The 15,273-nt window shown below is 35.8% G+C and overlaps 1 protein-coding gene across 28 annotated transcripts in view; it reads left to right on the top strand.

The window, feature by feature from the left end:
- The window catches only part of KDM4C (lysine demethylase 4C), a 460,147-nt gene that overhangs the window by 333,411 nt on the left and 111,463 nt on the right, over positions 1-15,273 (top strand). For all 28 annotated transcript variants that reach the window (XM_072728386.1, XM_072728383.1, XM_072728376.1 and 25 more), the window contains 2 exons: positions 6,703-6,758; positions 8,905-9,013. In XM_072728386.1, the coding sequence (XP_072584487.1) occupies positions 6,703-6,758; positions 8,905-9,013 (165 nt within the window). The remainder of the gene's footprint in view (positions 1-6,702; positions 6,759-8,904; positions 9,014-15,273) is intronic.

Genomic DNA, 15,273 nt, shown 5'->3' with positions numbered 1-15,273 from the left:
GAAATGAATTCCAGGTTGCCAGCTCCTTTTTTTTCGGTATTTGGGTAGATATTGTTCCATTGCCACTTGTTTCTGGTTAAATATTAGACATAGTTGTTTACTCAGTGTGTTTTTTTACTCTGGTTTTAAGATATGTTCTTTATATTTGGTTTTCACAATTTTGACTACAATGTATTTAGATGTGTTTCCTTTGTATTTATCTGTTGGGGTTTGCTGGGCATCTTGGGTCTGTGGGTCAACTTTTTTTTTTCTTTTTTTCTTTCTTAAAGAGAGGGAGTGGGGAAGGGCAGAAAAAGAGAATCTTAAGCAGATTCCATGCTCAAGTGGAACCTGATGTAGGGCTCCATCTCACAATCCTGAGATCATGACCTGAATCAAGGTCATGAGTCAAGCTGAAATCAAGAGATGGTTGCTAAACTGAGCCACCCAGAGGTGCCTTGGGTTGACTTTTTTTTTTTTCTTACTGTTTTTGGAAAGTTTTCTACCATTTTCTCTTCCAGTATTTGTTCTCATCCACTCTCTCCTTCCTCTCCTTATTAGACTCCAATTATATAGAAATTGAACAGGTTATTTTCTCTTGGATCTTTCTTCATCCTCTTACCTGCTTTTATTCCTTCTATTTCCTACTCATATCTTCAGAGTCATTGATGTTTTACTATCACAGTTCCAGACTGCTTTGATATCTATTGAATTCAACATTGTCATTGTCATTTTTTCATTTCTACCATTTCTATTTGTTTATTTTTTATTTATTTTTTATTTATTTTTAAAGATTTATTTTTATTTATTTATGAGAGACATAGAGAGAGATAGAGAGAGAGGCAGAGACACAGGCAGAGGGAGAAGCAGGCTCCATGCTGGGAGCCCGACGCAGAACTCAATCCTGGGTCTCCAGGATCATGCCCTGGGCCAAAGGCAGGCATGAAACTGCTGAGCCACCCAGGGATCCCCTGGGGTTTTTTTTTTTCTTTTTTTAAAAATAATTTCCGTGACTTTGCTAAAATAATGGTATCTCTTCACATATGTTGTCTTTTTCATTAGCTCCTTTAGCATTTTGAACGGAGTAATTTTAAACTCTCCATCTAATAATTTCACTAACTTGTTTATTTTTGTGTCTAATTTTATTCTTTCCTTTCTTGATCACAAATCATGTTTTCTTGTTTTTTAGTGTACCTTGTGCTTTTTTTGGTTGTGTACTGGATATTTTGTCTTGTACCAAATGAAGTTAATATTATATTCAGAAAGGACATAGCCCTTTGTCAGGTTTCTGGGGTAGGAGTAAAGTCAGTCTGATTTATAGTTGAGCTAGGTCTGGGCTTTGTTGCAACTTTAGTTTGACTCAGTCCACTCTAGTTTCAGATGTTTTGAGGATAAGATCAGGATTTTCTCTTTAGCAGTGTCTGTTCTCTGAGCACCGTGGAAACTCTAGCATCTGTCTGCTTTTCACAGCTGAGTTGACAGCTTTTAGAACTATAGAAGATCTCTCCTTGCTTTAGAGCCAAGCTGCCTAGATTTGGGGTTCCTAAAGAGTTTTCTTTTCTCTCCAGGTCTGCTTCTTGCTTTTTACACCTCAGGAGTATTATTGACAGATTCATATTTTGTTCTCTCCTAAACTACTACACCCAGATCATTCGCTGGCAATGTTATGTATAAGTTGTCTAGAATCACAGTTAACTTTTCACATATCTAACCACTGTTATTATATTTATTGTGTATTTATGGAATGCTTTACATTCATTAACTCATTTGGGGAAGTAGTGTTTGTCCCTCTTTTATAGATAGGATATCTGAGGCAAGGTCATGCCACTAGTAAATGGCAGAACTGTGATTTTGAACACTGGCCATTTGCACTTTATTAAATACCAGCATATGGCCTGGTTCTGTAGTATTACTGTTATTCTTGTCAGTTAAATTGGATTCATATAGCCTGAGATTAGACTGCACAGACTAACTGAAATGTTACTTTTTGCCTAAAATGGTATCATTCTTTAAAGGAAGAATTGGAGATCAATTTAGTGATCGCATACCAGTGAAAAGTTTTATTAGCTAGATGAATGATAAATGGGAATAATAAATTATTATATAATACTTGCTGCTTGCAACACTTTTTTATGATATGGGTTCTTTTGAGGGGATTAGTTAAAACATGAATTCTTAGTCATTTATAGAAATGAAGAAATGGGGACTCAGTGATAACCTTTTATCATTGTCTTCTTCATAGTGTAGTTAAGCACACACAGGCCTTCTCTCCTCCTAATTGTGAGCTCTCAGGGCAGGCAGTTTCCTCTTTATTTGGGCATTCTACTTTGAAATCTTGTGCCTTGCTTTGTTCCCAGAAGCAGAGGATGCTAGAGAAAAGGAATATGGACTTGTGCTCACACAGATCTGAACTTGAACCCTAGTTACTCCTGTGTTGGTAGTTTAGGGTTGGAGAATTATAGCCTGTGGGCCAAACAAATCCAGCTGATCGTCTGTTTTTGTAAATAACATTGTTATGGGAATACAGCTATACCCATTTGTGTATATGCTGTCCTACAATGCCACAACTCTGGTGTACAGCCTAAATTAGTAAATATCTGGCCATTTACAGATGAAGCTTGATGGCTTCTGGTTTGGATGATTTTAGACAAGTTACCTAATCTCTTGAATCTTAGTGTCTGCATAAGTGAAGTGAGATATAAATTGCCTAATAAGTTCAGTGTCCAGAGTGGACTCTCACTCCCTACATTCTTACTCAGTTCATTCACTGAATTAGAAGATGAGCACTAGTACAATTAATGTATTTGGTAGGTATCAACTTTTATGTATATCAAGCATTGAATAGATTCTTAAGAAAACTTGAGCTACTTTTCAGGTAAGAACCTTTTAAATTTTAGAATTATCATTTTTGTTCCCTGACAAAAATGTCCTGTCTGATACTGTCTTTTATTGGGTTATAAACGTAGGCATTTAGTGCAAGTTAATTTACACATGAATGGATTGACAAGTTGATGTGTTTGTGCTTGTGATAGATCAAGTAGTTTGTACCATGTGAGGGTGGTGACTCAAAACAGTGACATAACTGGACATGGCTTATTTCTTTCCTACTTTTTTTTTTCAAAATTGAGTGAACTGAACAGAAGCCATGATATCATGTAAATCATATAAGTAACTCCCTGGCCATGAATATTTTTGTCTTTTACTAAGAAATATGCTTTATTCAAGAGAATCATGACAAAAATAACTCCATGTCAAATCACTGTTTATTTTTTTAAAGATTTTATTTATTTATTCATGAGAGAGAGAGAGAAAGGCAGAGACAGAGAGAAGGCAGAGGGAAAAAAAGGCAGAGGCAGGCTCCACAGGGAGCCTGATGTGGGACTTGATCCCCATCCTGGAACTCCAGAATCACAACCTGAGCCAAAGTCAGACGCTCAACCACTGAGCCACCTGGGTACCCTCAGATCATTTTTCTTAACTCTATTGTAAGTCACCAGAGCCTGCAACTTCCTTTCCTTAGTGTCCTAGTATGTGGAAATGATGTTTACAATTTTTTAATCCTTTGATAATTTTTAAGATTTACTTTTTGCCCTATTTTGCTATTTTCTCATTTGTTTAACAAATTCATCTGGAGGATGTATTCTCTCTTGGGTATCATAATAAAGAAAGAGTAACCTGGGCAGCCCTGGTGGCTCAGCGGTTTAGCGCCTGCCTTTGGCCCAGGGTGTGATCCTGGAGTCCTGGGATCAAGTCCTGCGTCGGGCTCCCTGCATGGAGCCTGCTCCTCCCTCTGCCTGTGTCTCTGCCTCTCTCTCTCTCTCTCTCTGTCTCTCAAGAATAAGTAAATAAAATCTTTAAAAAAAAAAAAAAGTAACCCGATGATATTCTGATAGTACTCACTGAGCTTAGTTTTTCAGGACAGAAAAAAAAATTTATATTTATATTTATATTTATTATAGTTAAAAAGAGTAATGAGTGAGAAGTAACCATACCAGGAGATTAGGAGACCCTTCTTTGAGGAATCAACATTTAGGCTGAGATGTCAAGGATGTGTTCAGTGTAATAAATAAACAATGGTGTAGGGTGTGTCTGATGTGTCTGGGGGCACAGCGTGTCTATGTGCGGAGAGTAGTTCAGTGTGAGCATGGACAAGACCCAGGCCTGATGGTCCTGGCCTTCTGGAGCCACATTAAGTACTGAAAAGCATTAAAACTCACTCTGGTGGGTTCCGTGTTGACGTGGGGTGGCTGTTGTAGTAGTTTAGGTCTGCTGAAGGATGATGGGGCTATCAACTAATGTGGCAGCAATGATGATGGAAAGAAGAGGGCAGGTTTGGACATGGGATTGACAGAACTCAATTGATTGGATCTAGTATGAGAGGGAAATTATGTCTTCCAGCATGATCTAGAAAGGATGGTTAATGCCACTGATAGGAAACAGCGGAGAAGTACAGGCTTGAGAAGGAGACATGAGTTCATTTTTCATATGTGTCTGAGATACCTGTTGAGTGTCAGATATATCAGGAAATTAATGTTTGAGTCACTCACTGGCCTTTTGAGAGTCAGGGAAGTGGATCAGATGCCCAGGAAACAGGTGTGGATAGAGAAGTGAATGGGGCCTCTTACAAAAACTCCAGTGTTTAAGAAGTGTGAAATAGAAGCCTGTTAAAGGAAATGAAGAATCAGAAAGAGGTGGAGAATGACAGTGTTGGTCATAGAAACCATGGGTAGAAACTGTCAGGCATGATCAACAATGTTGAATGCCTCTTACAGGTCAGGTGAACCAAGGACTTGGAATTAGCCGTTAGATTTTGTGACATGGAGGTCACTGATGATCCCAGAAAAAAACAGTTTCATATTATAGCAAATGGAAGTCTTCTCAACCTCAATCTCGAGTCTGCATTCTGTTTGAGAGGACTGTTTCCTCTCATTGTGATGGTGCTCTGCCACATGTGTACCTTTTAATGAGCCTTCTCAGGTGCTTTCAAGCAGCTTCCATGCTGCTTTGCTTTATTTAACTCTGTGCTAGCTTGTCCCTTTAGGGTTCTTCTCACTACTAGTTTCATTAATCAGGCATCTAAGGTTCTTAGTGTCTGAGTTCCTTACCATCCTCACTCTCCTTTGCTGCATTCTCACTTCAATACTAACATCCTTTTATAGTCAATGAAAATATTTGACCTCATGTTTTGTTTTCATTTTCTCTCTCTCTGTAAAAAGTGTATTAAATTACTGGGAAAATACTTAAAATCAGTAATATTTTATGAAATTGTTTTTTTTTATGAAATTGTTTTTGAATAATTTGGATATTATTGAATAACTTGAATTACTGAATTTCCCATTTTTAATATTTGTACTGAACTTTTTTTACTTTCATTGTGTGCTTCATCAAAACTATTATATCAAGGGCCTCTAGAATCTGGCTTGGTTATAGAGAAAACCCATCGAGTTATCTCCTTGAACTGGGTTTATAATGGATTCAGATATTATATATATATACATACACAGGGCAGCTTTTGCTACTCTAACCTTTAACAATGACCCAGGAAATTTCAAATAGTGTGCAGAGACTTTCCAGACATATAAAACCATTGAACATTTCTGGTTGTTTGCATTTTGCTGCCTATTAGGAGTTATGCAAGTATATTGACTCTCCTCACTTATTTTGGTATTGTGCTGTTCAGAAGAAATAAAGCTATAGAGTTTGATTGTCATTATTAATAGTAGTTAAGTTAAAGGGATTCTCTGTAAAGTTAGGCAAAACTTTAGTTGAAGAGGATCAGCTTAGAGAACAGTTAACAGGATTGTATATGTGTAGCTTGGAGAGGGAAAAAAACAAAATAACCTACAGTTGTTTTTAAAAAATTATTAATGCAATAAATTGGGAGGATATCTATTAATCCTTGAGGTTGAAAATTTTAAAAATTACTTAGATATTTAATTTAAAAATTCTAGGTCAGCAAAAGGCATTGCATTGCTCTCTGGTCCTGTTTTCTCATGGACTTTTCATAGGATTATAGTAAGAAATTATAAATAGTCTGTATTTGTGGTAAAGGGAGCCAGTCGTCTTGGGATGTGGCAGTCTGTGCCAATCTAAAACAAATAAAAGTGCCCACAATATAAACGTATGTGGGGAGAGGAAAGGAAGACATTTCATGGTGCTTTTATCTGGGGCTGGATAGCCTGGGCTTATCAGTACAATTTTTCAAACACCATTTGCCCACCCACAGAAAGACCTGAATGATATTTTTATGAAAAGTGTATCTTTCAAAAAGAGCTTCCTGCTAATCCTTATTGCAGAATGAAGCCTGCCAGTACTCTATTTTGTAGCAATCCCGTATACATGAATGGATTCCAGAGCATAAGAGAACTCAGTCATTTATGTATTCTCTGTACTAGAATTCTAGTACATACTCTCCAGGCTACCAAGTGCTCTCTCTGTATCACAACTTTCCCTCAGAGATGGCAAATGAACATGATACCAGGGTAATGATGATTCCCTCTAGGAAATACACACACACACATTTTTGTGTGTACCCCCACTTCCCCCCATTCTTTTTCCTTTCCTTGCTTGAACTGCTCAGAAATAGACCTTCATGAAGTTCCCAATGGTTTTAATTTTAAAATAAAAAATTAGAATTTATGGGAATATTTAGATAAATAGTAATGATGTCTGTTAAATAATAATGATGTCTGTTAATTGTGTGGTATTTTTTTTCTCTCCTAGGAGTGCTGTCTTTGCAATTTGAGAGGGGGTGCTCTTAAGGAAACAAAGAACAATAAGTAAGTAATGTGTTCAATTTTATTGTTTCCTTCTGCTCTCTAGGGTTGAACCTTTTGTGGGGGGAGACACTTTGCTTTATTACCTCTCATTATTAGACACATTGTTTCAAAGCTTTTGTTGTCCAGATCTGAGGTTGGGATTCTGTGCATGTCTTCAGAGACTATTACTGACAGCGCATCACCTCTTCTGGTTGAAGATGGTCTAAGTCTTGCTTCTGTCCATGTCTTTCATGCCAATGAAGAATAACCCATTCTTGTAATAATGGTACTTCTAAACTGAAGGCAGCTCACATCATCTAGCTGCCATTGGAATCCTGGTGTTTAATGTGATGAATCCTGTTAGTCTAGTAAAAACAGTATGTCTGAAAACAGTGAAATTTGTTACCTTTGGATAAATCAAATCAATCATAGACATAACATTAAAATAAAACAATTTACTTTTAAAACCAGCAAATTAACAAAGTATGTATAGTAAAATAGAAACACAGGGAGAAAAACAGTGATTTTATGATTTAAAGGGAAATATGAAGAGAATCTTGAGAGTCATAAGTGAACATAAAGGTAATCTGGTTTTTACTGTTGTTGAAATATATTTTTGAATGAATTTTATTTTCATGACCCAATTTTAGTATTTAAAATGAGACCAAAGCTTAATATTAAAGGTCCTTTTGGAATGATAGCGGCAGAGATGGTAAGTTGGCATTTAAGGATTGAATCAAGCCCCAAGCTATGTTTTAGTTGACTGGCACACCATTTTATAAATTTGATCAAAATTTTAAAAGTAGATTTTCTACTAAAATCCACTTTTATCTGTATTTGAAAAATAACTGTGCATCTCTCTATGGCAATAGCATGTTGGGATGAGGACCTGGCCTAAATGGGACAGATGATCCCCAGGTTATTATGAATTATCAGTATATTTGCTTACCTCCGGCCTGGCCCTGGGGGCCAGGGGTTGAGACCTCTGGTATAATATAATGATCAAGTTGGCATAACTACATGCCTGAGCACATGTTTCAAATTGCTTACAAAGAAGAGTGAAGACATTAGTCATTCCTGTGTTGATAAAGTTTAGTCTGATAGACTTATTTTTGCTTAATTTTGGGTCTTCCTTTTTCAGTCTTAGTTAATGTGATTGGCACTTAAACTAAGGAGTGTTGCTGGTCTAGGATATTGCACAGGTCATGCAGACTGTGAGCTGCTTTAGGTGGTTTCTGTATAGACAGAGGTGATAAGAACTTCTCTTCCTACCCCTGGGCTAGGACAGAAAGGTAGAGGGTTTACTATGGGATTATAGTATTTATTTAGATTTGAAAGAGTGCCTGGAGGGGGTTGACACTTGTCCTTTGTTCTTGTGGTCTTTAAAGGCAGGATGGAGTCTTATGTTGCTTGGATGACCTACTCTTTGACTTAAAAATGGGTTGATGGATATGATAATTCCTTCAAGATACCTTTAAACCGCTAGAGTGTTTATTTTTACTTGGGGCATAACATTTATGAGAAAGTAAATAGTGTTAATGGGGACGTTGTCATTTTTCTGAGGTAATTCAGAATTCGCAAGGAGATACTCAGTTTTAGGTAGGAAATGAGGGAACAAGCTAAATTTCATTCCTCCTTATCTGTGGGTTCTTTTGGTTGTAGTAGGATTGCAATGAGAAACAATTTAATTAAAGACTTAATCAGTGTTAATTCTTTTAAAAGCCTTTTACTGTTTGTTCTAGTTTTCATGACATTTGTATTATATAAGAGATTATATGCTATACCCAATTCATACCTTTTATTAATTGAACTAATCTTTTGCCACATATTAGCTTAAGTATATTAAGCACCTGTTGTATTTCAGTACCAAATGAAATGGCAAATCTACATTTCAGTATTTTGCAGAGCCAGTGTAGAAAAATACTATATATTGATAGGATCGAGTGCCTGGTCTTCCTCAAAGTCTTCATGTTGCAGTGGTGGGCAGATGTGGTACTGAATCCATCCAGGTATCACCCAGGGGGTTTAAAATTCAGAGTCTGTGTATGACAAATTTAGGCTTTTGACTTTCCTTCTTGTATATGTATTTACTGAATTTAAGAATTGCCGCTGCCTAGTTGAAGGACACGGGAGCTTTGTTTAATGTCTTGTGTCCCCTCTCCTGTAGGTGGGCTCATGTCATGTGTGCTGTGGCTGTCCCAGAAGTCCGGTTCACTAACGTCCCAGAAAGGACACAGATAGATGTCGGCAGAATACCTTTACAGAGGCTAAAATTGGTGAGTGGAAAAGCTGCTTTTTTACCTCATACATCAGTGTTAATTTCAAGTTCTGAATATTTCTTTTAATGTCACATTCTCAAGATAATTTTTCTCTTAGCTTCATTTCATTATTCTACCCTTTTTTCCGTTTAGCTTAAATATACTTATCGGTACATACTCTTTGCCTGTTATATTGTAAGTATGATATAACTTTCCTCAGTTCTGTTTGAAATGAGGTGAAAGAATACTACTTTTTCTGGATTAGTGTGAATTTTTAAGCCATAGACTATCTGGTGAGGTTTGTTAGTAACATACTTAAACTATCTTTAAATTGTTTAGTTTTTCTCTCTGGCCTCTTTTTGTTGGTCTTGACTTAGCAGATTCACTTAACTTTATTTCATCATCACTTCACCAAGAGATTTGTAGAGAAATGGAAAAACTTTTATTATTACCAAGGGATTTTTTTCATTTACAAATAGATGCAGGTCATTTAATTTGCCGGACTTTTTGGCTATTTATCTTTGGACTTGTTTAGAAACTTTCATAAAAGTTTTCCTACTGGTTCTCTTTGTTAAGAATATTTTTTATTCCAAGGATAGACCTCTCACTCCTCAACATTGGAGTTCTGTTAAAGCGTGAGCCAAAAAAGCATTAGTTTAGGCCCTTAAATTTCATATTTAATGATAATTTTATCTAACATTACATTGCATTATTTAAAAATATTGGAGTGCGTTTTACATGTAGACTTTAATTTCCTAGAGTTTTTTCAGTACTTGTTATTTTTAACTTGAGGTCTTTCCATTATAGAATATTTTGCACACTGTAGCTATAACTTTAATCCAACTATTAGCTTGTTACCAGTCTCTTCCCCATCAGGGAACTGGGTGTATTGTCTCTGGACCTCTGTCACAGGCATTCAGAGTCTAGTCTACAGTCTTTCATTCTCAGAGAAGGGAAAGTACACATTGTTGTTTTCCATTATACCTGCATCAAGAATTTCACATTGCTAAAAAATATGTACTCCTTTACGGACCTGAAGATTATCATTGGAAGATGTGAGTGGTAGTACATGATGCTCAGGATGTGGTAATGGAAGTTTTGTGAATGAAATGGAAATAATGGGTCATTTAAATGGTCCTTTAAAGCTCACAGTGACTCAGAATAGAGTAAAAAGTTCTTCAGCTCCTAACTTCTGTAGGAAAGTTTGAAATCTTATATTGTGGCCACCAGTTTTAAAAAACACACACACGCATACCAATGAGAAACAAACAAACAAACAAAAAACATTTGCCCTAATTAGGACTGTGAGGCAAGATATTTAAAAAATGTTGAGTTCATCACATGTTGAAGAATTTAATGTTTAGTGTGACGAACATTAACAAATAACTTACGTTTTAGTTTTTATCTAATTTACAAGTAGTATGTATTTGCAAAAATTCCAACACTGCACTTAATCATTTTTGGTTCTCTATTCTGAAAGATGACTTCTGTTACTAGTTTAATGCTCTTGATACTTTCCTTTAAGAAACTACATCCTGGCTAATCTAGTACATGAATGCAAATTTACTGTTACTCACACCAGTACCAAAGGGGTTTTAAGGGAACAGCAGAGAAGAACATGGGATCATTTCCATGACCTTCAGAAAGTTGTATTTAGAAATTTGACACCCGGAGTGCCAAAGCTTATTACTGTTTTCTTTTCCTCTGCCTTACCTTGATTATATATATCACATATTCCTTACAGAATGTTTTACATCCTTAAACAATTGATACCTTGAAAAGCATATGTTTTGACTGAATTTAAGATCACCTAAAGTCTACTTCTAATGGCAGTGCAGAGCTGTTTATTGACATATTTGGTTGAAATTAACATGGTATAGATAATTTTTTTTCTGTTTTTAATAGTTTTATATGCATGGAGAGTTTCTTGGTATTAAGTGGTCTTTATCAAAATGCTCACAGTAGTTAAGTGGGAAAATACAAGGAGAAACTTCATTTTGGGGAAAAGTATTACTCAAAAATTCTGTTAAAATTTGAAAGTGAGAATAACCAAAAGCCTAGATGACTTTTTTACCAAGAATCCGCAAGAAAGCACTATCACTGTGGTGAATCTTCCGTTGCACAAGCGTCTGTGCACCGGTTTTTCTCACTTAGTGATTATACTTAGATGATCTGGCTTTGAATAACAAAATTTACAAACGATCACTTGTATGTGGTGTGGGATGCACCCTTCCAAGAGGTGGGATGCTCTGTCCTGTATGTACAGTCAAGGACATGCTTTCCTGACATTAGTATTCTTTTGAAGTTTAATCTATTGGTACATGGCCAGTGTTAAATGTCAGTATCAATTTGTTTCACCAAGCAATTATTACTCTACCTTGCCAGATATTTAATGTACATTTTCGAAGACAATTATTCCTGTCTTTCAGTGTCTAACAATTTAGATGGGCTTTCTCAACTTTGCCTCTATTGACCTTTAAGACAAAACAGTGTTTTGTTCTGGGCAGCTGTCATGTGCATTGTAGATTGTAGCATCCCTGACCAAACAGACAATGCCAGGTACCTTCTGGGAGGCAATATCATTCCCATTTGAGAAACCACTCACTGGTCTATAGGGAAGACCTACACATAAAGAGAAAATTTTAACTTTTGTCATTTTCAGGCAGATAATATCTTGATTAAAAGAAATAAGTTGGAGACTGGAAGAATAGAAATTCTTAGCTGTCTTTACAGACAATCCTAGAGGATTTTTTTGCAAATTGGTTGAATTTGTCAATAAAGTAATGAAATTTATATATGTATATTTACTGTTGTATGATTATTATATAATCTGATTATTTTAATATTACTTGATCTTATAAAAATTGAACAACCTTGAATAGCAATCAACTGATGTGTATGTGTGCGCGCCTCCCCACCACCGCAGAGACACAGGCAGAAGGAGAAGCAGGCTCCATTCAGAGAACCCGATGTGGGACTCGATCCCGAGACTCCAGGACCATGCCCTGGGCCGAAGGCAGGCACCAAACCGCTGAGCCACCCAGGGATCCCTTTTTTTTTTTTTTTTTGACATGATAATTTGGAGTAAATATTTATGGAATAAAAGGCAGAAAATTATTATTTATTATTTCTGCTTCTGACTTAAAATTATTGTGGCTGGAGAGTTTTATCACAGAATATCAATGCCTTCTGCCTTTTTATGGTTTCCTTTTAAAAGTTTGGTGGTAAACTTATTATACACAACTCTTTGTGAGCTAGCTACTCCAAAGCAAGCTTTGACCCAGTAGCAGCAAGAAGAACTCTGAGCCTCTCCTCAGTGCCCACTGGGTGGTGCTGCTGTACCAGTTTTTCATCCCATTGCCCTGGAATCACCTCCCTAACAAGTGCCTAATCAGAGTCCTGCCCACATTTGTAGAGGGATTGTGTGTGTGTGACAGAGAGAGAGAAAGAGAGAGAGAGAGAGACAGAGACAAAGAGATGGCACCAGGAAAGGGAAAGTGCTCCTGGCTGTGCAAAGTGCTGAATTCAGAGGGCAATTTTTTTAGTTCACTATTTAGCTATGAAAAGAACAGCTTTCCCTTGGGGTAAGTTAGTGTTTTTCTGTATAAGTAATAAGCATCACTAGTAACAGCTAGTAACTGCAAGAGGCTTAAAGAACAGTTCATGGCAAACATAAGTGTAAAATATCTTCTGAAATATAAAAGCTGTATATTTAAAAAATGATCTTAGTCTTTCTAGAACATGGAATACTGGAATTTATGGAGAAGTATTTGAATGTTTTGTAATACTGTTGTTAGCCTTTTATTTATTCATTGGTTCAACTTGCAGCTTTTGAAATACCTCTTTGTGCAATTATTTGTATAGGAAGATTTTTTTTTTTTTGTATAGGATATAAGAAGATTTATTTACTTTAGTAGATTTTCCCTCTGACTTATAATGACCATTATTTTTTTCAAAAGAGGCAGCAAAAGGAAAACAACTTTTTCAGTGTTCATCAGTGGATTATGTTGATCCTAAAATGGTATGTGCTTTTATGAGGAACCTTTATCTCATCCAGCCACCTTGTTTGGTAACATCACAGGTGTGGTCTTTGCTCATTAGATAACTAAATGGACAAAAATGGTGACACTAAACTTATTTTCAAGATAATATTTTATTGTCTATGTATTTTATTTTGTGTGGTTGATAATTTTAAATACTTTAATAAAATACATTAATTTTTTTAAAAGCTAAACAAAATTTACAATACCTTCTCCACTCTCCAGTGAACATCAGAGCATTGGTACCCGATAGAACAAAGAGTGAGGAGGATGCTGAGGACATTCCTACCCCCTACTTGATCAGTGTGCTCAGGGACAGCCAGGCTAGGGGTTTGTTTGAAGTCACAGGCGATTGGTATGCCTCAAGACAAAAAAGAAAACAACTGACCCCATGTCATACAGATTTTAGAATTTACTCAGTCATTTCCTTTTCTTAATTTCTTTTATCTTGTTCTCTCTACTAATTTGTTTGTCTAGCCAGCCATGGTCATAATTGAACCTCTGGAAGAGAAGCAAAACTGTGCAAAGATGAGAACACAAGAGAAGGAAATAAAGATAAAACATATATGAAATTAGAATGTCTTTTTTTTATAGTTTCACAATAGAAAAAGATGCAGGTAAAAATTATCAGGAAGAAGAGTTAAGGACAGGAATTTAGAGAGGACAAACAGTATATCCTTTTTATAGTAGAATTACACAGAAGCCAGCAGTATTACCTGCTGCAATAAAATTCAGCATCAGTATTTTCTTTTGGAAGCAGATCACCAAAAAAATCTTGAAATTTGATTATAAAATTTAAGGGAAGAACATTTTAAGAACTAACAGAAGGAGTAAAGCAGCATGAAGTTCTGATATTTGTTACAGACTTACCATGAATATCTACTACCTATATCGATCACTTCTTGAAGATTAAATTAATTATCTGTGGAATTGATATAAATAAAATAGCAAGGCAGGTTTGTGGATTCTAAGAAATCTTAGAAAATTGCAGCACACCTTTAATGCAGCCATTAGTTTAAATTTTTTTTCCCTATTTGTAGAGAAAGTTCTCAAATAGAAATGTAAGAATTTTAAATTTAATATTTTAAATTACATGCATCAAAGCAAATGATGTTTATCTTGTTTGCTGTCATTGCATAAAAACCTTGGCTGTTCTTTGACTCCACATCCATCCTGACAGTGGCATAGTACAGTGCCTTTGGTTTCTGTGTGAGTGGACATTCCTAAGATATTTACATTTAAAATCCTATTTTTGCAACCAAATAGAGGGAGAAAAGAATTTTGAAATAGCTGGAGTTGCCCCCAGGCCTTTAGTGACCTCCAATATGTATTTGACGAGGGAACCAAACACAGGCACAAGTGTTCTCTGAGTGAAGAACATTATTTGAAAAAGAATTTACACTGCAGTGATGACTGAGCTACAAGCCTTTCAGTATCTGGCTGAGACAAACTATTCTGCTTAGAAGCCTCTGTACACTTTAAAATTTGTACCTGAAGGCAAATAATAGTGAACTTGAAAGCCAGAGATTATAGTTTTGAAAGGTACATCAATTCTGAAAATAGAGTGGTTTCACTGTGGTATTCCAGCTGAAAAGTTGAATCAAGGGAAAAAATACATCCAGGCTTCCTATTTCTTAGAATAAGGTACTTGTTCTTTTGCTAACTGGCTAATGTTATCAGATGTATTGAATACTAAAAATAGAATTACTGAGAGGTAGAGATGGGGTCTTGTTTATGTGCTGTAAGATCACACTCAGTCCTATTTAGTTAATGCTATAGCAATGTTAGAGATCAGCTTCTGTTTCCTTCTAGAGAAATCATGGGTATATTTGACACGGTCTCTGTTAATGCATTCTGGGAAATGTAAAGACATAATTGATTATCTTTCATTGCTTTAAAAGAAAAAGTAGCACTGAAAAAGCAACCAAAAACCATCGTTATGTTCCACATTAACACGTGTACTGTTCTATTCACATCTTCAGTTATTTTTAAAGACAAAAAGGAATTCTAAGAGAATAATAAACATTGACCATGATGAGTGACTTTATTGTTTAAATGCAGTTGAGGAAAAATTTGCTCTTAATAAAGTGAACTACCAAAGGAGAAATGAGTTCTACTACAAATGTAATAATTGTATATAGAGTCATATTATTTAATAAATTCAGTATGAAATTTATAATACCATTAAGGCCCTTCTTCAAGATTTCAACATACATTACATCTTCAACATGGTAAGAT

This window comes from Vulpes vulpes, chromosome 12, assembly GCF_048418805.1.
Source record: "Vulpes vulpes isolate BD-2025 chromosome 12, VulVul3, whole genome shotgun sequence".
NCBI lineage: Eukaryota > Metazoa > Chordata > Mammalia > Carnivora > Canidae > Vulpes > Vulpes vulpes.
Note: the sequence above shows the minus strand (reverse complement) of the source record. Positions and strands in the feature narration are given on the sequence as shown.